Raw genomic sequence first — 7,873 nt, forward strand, 5'->3', positions numbered from 1 at the left:
TACAGGACTGCTGTTACATTTTAAATACGGAGTGGGCTCATATACGTTATTTTGTAGTATATATAACAATATTATATACGTACAACTGTGCAGCGCACGACATTGCGACATATGTTTGCTGAGGAACAGGTTTACTAGCAAAGTTACTGTTTCATCATTATAATGCAGTTTGCATGCACCCCGAAAGCTAATTTATTTTTTACGACAAAGCCAAAAAAAAAAAAAAGCTTAAACAATATGGTTATACTTTAAATCTACGAAGCGTGTTTGTTTATTGTCTAGTGCGTCGTGAGTAATGATCAATTATATTTAAGCATCTTGCTGTTATTACTCGTTTTTTGATTTCTCGCAATGAACTTGATATTGTTGCATGATCCGACAAAAAGGCCCGTGCCATTTTTTTCTGAACTGTGTCCATTAGTAACCAGGTTGTTTAATGTTCAGGTTTGCTATTGCAAAACAGAAACGTTCCTGTTAAACAGACAATATTTGAGTGTTTGCAGCTAGTTTATAAATCGTTTTAAAAAAAATAAGTATATTTTCTATGTTAACCCCTCTTATATTTTAATGGTTCCGCCCAGGGGCAAAGCGCTCGGCCACACGCATGGCTGACGTAACCAGCGTCTTACTGGCAGATAAATACTCGTGCACTGAGAGCGAGTGTTCATTCAGCACTGGATCCGGCAGACAGAAGGAAGAGTGCAGCACAGCCAGCAACGTTACCGAAACAAACACACGTTTCTAGATAAATATATTCACGCACATATAAGAGAAAATGATGAACGGACAGATGAACGGTTTCCACAACTCTCTGATCGAAGAAGACTGCTTTCTTTTCACTTCGGAGTCTGTCGGGGAAGGTCACCCCGGTGAGTTTTATGGTGATGCTTGTCGGCCTTTTAGCGGTAAAGGGGAAACTCGTTTTCTCCGCGTTTTTAATACCCTTCAAGGTCCTGACGGTAATTGGGATGTTAGTTATATTAAATACGTCGTCACAGTACTTCAACATTTTTTTAATTTTTTTTTAAATATATGAATATGTCTTTATCGGGGCACGAAGTTATGAAGTACCGGGCATTTACAGTACAGACTGGTGTCTTTTCAACACGTGTTGCAGTGCTGGTTTGTTATGAGATTATCTGAAGGTTATCGAAACCGTATCGAATATCTCATAATTCTGCTTAAGGCCATTTTTGTTCTCCTAAAATAATACATTTGAGGTTATTAAACGGAGTTTTAAGGCTAATTCACTAGTATTGTATTTAATAGACTAATACAGGAATTGTATTAATTTTAAAATGCCCGTTGTAATACGGATTAAACGTGACACATTTTTTAAATATATTTTTATAGCACAGTTTAGCTATAATCTCGGCGCGCTCAGATCCCGGTTTTGGATTTCCTGTGGAATTGAGCGCGTGGTCGACAGACAAGAAAGAGCCGCGCTGCGAGCACGAGATCAGGCTGCAGGTTTTTTTTTTCTAGAAACCCGAATGCGCGTTCTCGCTGGCTGGATGAGATTAATCATAGCCGGACTCTTCGTTATTTAATTTTAATGTCAATTGCATCCTTTCTAAACTCGCGACTGCCTAATAAACAGTTCGCTGCCTCTGGCTGTCATAAGTTGGAAACCTGCATGATGCAATATGCATTGCAGTTGCTGTGGTTAGAGGTGTGTGTATATGGCGGACTTCATTCTTGATCTACTGCTTTATAAAAATGCAAATGGCGCCGTTTGTAAACCATACCTCCACCTCCGTCCTCGCTGTGATTGCATCAGAATTTACTGCAAAAAAGAGAATAAAAGCCCGTAGTGTTAGTGTTCCCTTCAATGCATGGTTTTGTTTTGTCAATGACATGTAACCGTCATCATGGCTACCCTCCCGATGATGTTGCGGCAAAACTTTGGGGGCAGGGAAGATGAAGACGCATATTTTCATGATCTGCGCTTTAAATATGAATTGGTCTTGTTGCTGCAGCGTTGCCTTTCTCTGTACCAATTTAAATGTAGCATCGTCTGCTATATTTCTGTGGAATCCCTTTGTTTTTAAATTGTACATATACTGCAAACGTCAATGTTTAACGGATTTAGTAAAGCATAAATTGCCACAAAATAGGGATATCTTATTGAAGGGGCGTTTTACGAGTTTAGTTGGCAACACAAAAACCCAATGGTTGCCAAGTTTTCCCACAAATGTATTTGCTGACTGGACCAGAAACTGGATCATCGTGTTGCAGGTTTTTCAGCCAATCGGCAGCTTCGTGGGCGTTTACTTTGGGTACCCTTGAGGCAGAGCTCTCTGGTGCAGTGCATTTAAATATACATCTTTGTTTTGCCCTGTTATCGTTGTACAGGCTAATCTCATACACTTCCAAAGACTAAAGTTAAACTTCTTGTGTAATAAAAGATCCAAGTGGAATTGCTTCAGTGTTGTGAAGGTTAAGGCAACCCCACCCGGATCTAAAATGTCGACTTGTCAAGTTGTTTGTTTTAACTTCATTAAATTACTTAACATCAATGTTAATTACTACATTGTATGCCTGTGAATACATGCCATGTGTATCTTCACTGGAGAACTACCCAAATATTAACAAACCGAGACATTGTATGCTTAATGCAAATCAAGGCACAAGTAACGAAGTTCACTGTTGGAAGTTAAATCCCGGGTTGTTTATATAAACATTAATGCTGGATTCACAAGGGCTTTAGGGTAATGTGACACGAGGCATGCTCCTTTTAGTTAATACATTCCCAATGCACTGAGGAGTAGTGTGGATTCAGAACCAAGTATTTTCATTTATATTTTGTCTTTCTTTTTATAGATAAGATTTGTGACCAGATCAGTGACGCTGTTTTGGATGCACATCTTAAGCAGGACCCAGATGCCAAAGTTGCGTGTGGTAAGATCTTTTGCTTTATTTTCAAAGATGCTTGTGTTATTTCTCAGATGCTTTGTTTAGCGTTCTTGTTTCAGAGGTATACATTATGCATCTCCCAATTGAGCTGAACCCCAATATTCTCTCCTTGTTTATGTGTGTTATATGTTCTGTTTTCTTTGTGCAGAAACTGTTGCAAAGACTGGTATGATCCTTTTGGCTGGTGAGATCACATCCCGGGCCAATGTGGACTACCAGAAAATAGTCAGAGACACCATTAAACACATTGGCTACAATGATTCCTCCAAAGGTGAGCAAATGGGGATAAGTGATTCTATAATCTATGTGAATTGCACACGATTCCTCTGCATGTTTCTCTTGGGTAGGTTCTTAGTCTATGTCTGTTTCTTTACAGGGTTTGACTACAAAACCTGCAATGTGCTCGTGGCCCTGGAGCAGCAGTCTCCAGATATTGCACAAGGTGTCCACCTGGATAGGAATGAGGAGGATGTAGGTGCTGGGGATCAGGTAAGAATCGCAGAAATTAAGCGCAAGAAAACTCAGTAATTTTCAAGTAATATAGCTATATTTTATCTACTGCACACTTTGTAATAAGCTATGCATTTTATTTCTAGGGCTTGATGTTCGGCTATGCTACAGATGAGACTGCGGAGTGCATGCCCCTCACCATTGTCCTTGCCCACAAACTGAACGCTAAGATGGCTGAGCTGCGTCGTAATGGCACACTGCCCTGGCTGCGTCCAGACTCTAAGACTCAGGTAAATTGCCATGATCCGTTTATCCAAGGTCATTGCAAGCAATATTAATCTCATTCAACAGCAATAGAAAAGCAGGGCATTGTGATCAGCTGTTGTATTTCAGTGAATTTATAATTGCTGTAAATGGAGTTGTTTCTTGGATACATTTGCTGTCCTTGCCTATATATAGTTCAACCTCCTGAGGCAGGCTTGGTTCAGAGTTGAGCATGGAGATGGCTGTTTGGGCTTGCCTGTAAGCCGCACTGTTCTCCACCTCCTGCAGGTGACGGTGCAGTACCGTCAGGACCGTGGAGCAGTGATCCCTGTCCGTGTCCACACCATAGTGGTCTCTGTGCAGCACGATGAGGATATCTGTCTGGATGAAATGAGAGATGCCCTGAAGGAGAAGATCATTAAGGCGGTGGTACCCTCTGTGTATTTGGACGATGATACCATATACCACCTGCAACCCAGTGGCCGCTTTGTCATCGGAGGACCTCAGGTGAAACTAAATGCAGTCAAAATAAATGTTATTCAATTTGAGAGTTCTCCAAAGCACATTCCTTGCCTCATCTTAATTTGGGATATGAAAATATTTAAATTTTAAAACTATCAATAAACTGTAGGTCCAGTGGTCTGATTGCAGCTAGATAATTTGTTTATACTACAATACAAAGGGAATAGGATAGAATAGGTACACCAACTGCATCTGTAGCATTGACCCACATTAGGTTATTTTTGTTACATTTTAAACTTTTAAAGATCTTCTTTTAGATGTAGGAAAAGTGAAGTAACTGTTTTGAGGTAAGAAAATGAATTGCATAACCTTGGTTAGCACTACTGTAATGCCTACAACAAAAAGCTTTGCTCTGTCATAAGACAACTCCCTTCTAATTTAAGTTTCTATTCATTTTCAGGGTGATGCTGGTCTGACTGGCCGCAAGATCATTGTTGATACCTATGGAGGATGGGGTGCCCATGGGGGTGGTGCTTTTTCAGGGAAGGACTACACTAAAGTGGATCGCTCAGCTGCCTATGCTGCCCGCTGGGTTGCGAAGTCCCTGGTCAAGGCTGGGCTCTGCAAGCGGGTACTTGTCCAGGTAAGGCTTGCTATCTTTACTTTTTTTTTTTTTTTCCTGAATTAACCTGGACCTTTCCCAGGGCAGTCCTTGAGCAATTTTGTTTGATGGAAAAATAAGTTCTAGTTGGAATCTAATCTAGCTCTACAGGGCTATAGCATGTACCGGAATATGGATGTTGGTAATGTAGTGCATGAGCTTGTTTCAGATTCTTTGTTAAAGAAAAGTGCAAATGTTAACTATTTGTAATGTAGGTTGCATATGCCATTGGAGTGTCCCACCCGCTGTCCATCTCGATTTTCCACTACGGGACCTCCCAGAAGACTGAGAAAGAGCTCCTGGAGATTGTCAAGAAGAACTTTGACCTCCGACCTGGAGTCATTGTCAGGTAAAGTGAACGGTTCCCGCTTGGCAGAGCCTTGCCAGCTCATATGTAGTGCATATCCAAACCTTGCTAGAAGACAGGGGTAGCAGTTCATATGCAGAGAGGTGCTGTGAGGGCTATTTGTTTTTTTTTTTTGTTTTTTTTTTTACTGACCATAGACTAACTTTGTCTTGGAGCCCCTAGGAAAGTAAGTAAAGTACTTCTCTAAAATGTGTAGACAAGAATTTTTTTATAACCAGACAAGAGCAGTGGTTTTCAAGCACTGCACTAACCCACATCAAAGCTGATACAAATACAGTGAAAATGCATATACTAGAACCGCATATACTACCCCCGAGTGGTACGAGTGAGGGGAACCTAGTTTGGAAACTGCTGGTCTAGGTAACTACAGTATTTCTGTTGCTTCTAGCACATAGAGAAGCAGATATCATTACCATTTGTGTAGACTGACAGTTAACTCTGTTCACAATAATGGAATGCCCAATTTACAACAAATCCAAGAAAATGTCCTTTTATTCTGGACGTGGCAGCTCTGCTAGTGTGGTAAGTTTTTTTTTTTTTTAAATACACCCACTCGCCTCCCTTTTTTTTTTTTTTTTTTTTTCTTCTGTATTTTTTTTTTTTTTTGGGGGGCTGGGGGGTTGGTCTGGCACAAAGGGTAAGTATAATATTGCTGAACCAGCATCAAAGGAATGTAACATGTGATCACTTTTAAATGATTGACTTCTGTATTCTAGGGAGTTGCAGCTGAAGAAACCCATTTATCAGAGGACTGCTGCTTATGGCCACTTTGGTAGAGATTCTTTCTCTTGGGAAATGCCCAAAAAACTCCAATACTAAACAAGTGTTAAGCTTTTTTCCCCCAGGCCTGTTGGTGTATACTACAGAGAAGCCTGTCAGGCCTTTAGGGGGAAGAGGCCCCCTCGTTCCCAAATTAATAACTTTCTGTCTTCACTCCCTTTTCATTTCATTGCCACTCCAAACAGTTCAACCAATGCTGTACTGTTAGCTTAGCTTGTATGTATATGGGACCATTAGAAAGGATCAGTATTTTGACGTCTGCTCTTCTGGGTATGCATCCTTTTTGCAGGTTATGTAATTGCCTTTTTAAATTTTAAACTGGCATGTGGAAGCTGCTTCACGATCAGTACTAATGGATAAACCTAGTCCTGCTTTTAGAATGTATCCTTTCACCTTTCTTCCCTCTGCACCCCTCTATTTAAGGTAGTGATAATTAGAATGGTCCTCTTGACTACGTTAAGTGGTAATGGAAATTGCAATGCGCTAAATTTTAAACCACCCCTTCTAATTTGAAAACATTGATTGCTCATCTGCCTAGTTTTAATACGCTATAGGTTTGTTGCAGAGTCTTTTAAAACTGTAGTGGTTTACTTTTTTGCTTCTGACTGGTGGTTTTAAGCTTGTTTTTTCTTCTGTATTCTCCCTCTCTGGTCTCTTGTTGGAGGATGTACGTAATGACGGCACAATTGCAATGAGGGTTAATCAAAACAGCTATGCATCGTAGTTGTAGCACTAGCCAAACCTGGACTTGTGAAATTTTCCAACGCAGGCCCTGGCTGCCTTGTTTGTTACACAGGGAAGTCAGAAGGTCTTATTCCCAAGGTCTGTAGGTTGCACTCTGGTACTTTTGACCTTTTTTTTTTTTTTTTTTTTTCTTTATAAGAAAGTTAATTCCAAAAACTGCACAAAATAAGTACTTTTTTAAAGGGTATTTTTATTTAAAAACAAAAGCTCTTGCCTGTTGACAGCTAGTGTGGATACAGAGAAACTGGCTACCATTATGGCAAAAAGGTGTTAAGCAAACACATTAATACTTGAACATTTCTTGTTCCTATTTATTGTATTCTGAAGCTGGGCGTACATACAGAGAAGCCTGTGCTTTTAGAAGGCAGCTGTCTTACTCCAAAAGGCTTTTTTTTTTTTTTTTCCCGAATGTATAATTCCTTGTTTCCAGCATTCCCTGGTAGGCCAAGGTGTCCTACAGAAAAACCTTGGGTTCCACCTACAGGGGGTCTGGCTGGTGTCGAAACACTTGAGGGGACAGGCAAGCAGGGCCACAGACTTTCCTGGGAGAGGCAGATTTGGCCGGTGTTGTACAGAGAAGCCGGCCTGTTTACATGCTCTCTCCATACTTTATAAAAAGGATCAGTCTGAAGGTTACTGTTAGCATGAAGTGCCTTTTTCTTTTCTTTTCTTTCTTTTTTTTTTTTTTTTTTTTTAAATTTCAGGTTATTACGTATGTCTTCTCAAAAGTCCAAAAAATGACATGTCAATATAAATAAAATGCTAGATCCTTCATGAAAATATTGTGTGGTCTTTTATTTAACAACATTTACACCAAATGTGTGTTCTGGTGGTAGTATCTCAAAAAACAATTTAGTATATTGCTATAACCTTGCTGCTCTAGGAAGTATTGAAAGTAAGGGTGGCGGTGCTGGTTTCACACGGCAGTACTAGCCTGCAGCTGTTTAATCAGGTCAATAAGTAGGGCTTCTGATTTGGGGATTAAATGTTCAATTTCTAACCCTACAAGGAATATTGGAACATTTTGTGTTAAGTGATTTAGCCTAAAATGTGTCCAATGTCGTTACTAATGCAAGTGTCTTATAAACTTTGGCTACAGTGACTGACTTCTGGTTCTTGTTCACTAGACCCACCTTCAGGGTAAATGATTTGTATTTGTCAAAATAAAGCTGTGACCACTGTCTTTAATTGATCTTGTGACTATTCAGATTCTGGTATTGCCTTCTGTC

General features: G+C 40.0%; 1 protein-coding gene across 1 annotated transcript; it reads left to right on the forward strand.

Moving 5' to 3' along the window:
* The first annotated feature begins 655 nt into the window (after positions 1-655).
* Positions 656-7,424, forward strand: LOC117397934 (S-adenosylmethionine synthase). The gene is made up of 9 exons (XM_033996907.3): positions 656-869; positions 2,824-2,901; positions 3,065-3,187; positions 3,293-3,405; positions 3,513-3,656; positions 3,919-4,137; positions 4,553-4,735; positions 4,969-5,102; positions 5,837-7,424. Exons 1-9 carry the CDS (start codon positions 776-778, stop codon positions 5,937-5,939), a joined length of 1,191 nt encoding a protein of 396 aa, XP_033852798.2. The 5' UTR covers positions 656-775; the 3' UTR covers positions 5,940-7,424.
* The last annotated feature ends 449 nt before the right edge of the window (positions 7,425-7,873 follow it).

This window comes from Acipenser ruthenus, chromosome 46, assembly GCF_902713425.1.
Source record: "Acipenser ruthenus chromosome 46, fAciRut3.2 maternal haplotype, whole genome shotgun sequence".
Taxonomy (NCBI): domain Eukaryota; kingdom Metazoa; phylum Chordata; class Actinopteri; order Acipenseriformes; family Acipenseridae; genus Acipenser; species Acipenser ruthenus.

Coding starts and splice junctions, on each gene's coding strand:
- LOC117397934 (XM_033996907.3), top strand. CDS start 776: ATGATGAACGGACAGATGAACGGTTTCCACAACTCTCTGATCGAAGAA. Junction 3,188..3,292: donor CTACAATGATTCCTCCAAAG/GTGAGCAAATGG, acceptor GTTTCTTTACAG/GGTTTGACTACAAAACCTGC. Junction 5,103..5,836: donor CGACCTGGAGTCATTGTCAG/GTAAAGTGAACG, acceptor TCTGTATTCTAG/GGAGTTGCAGCTGAAGAAAC.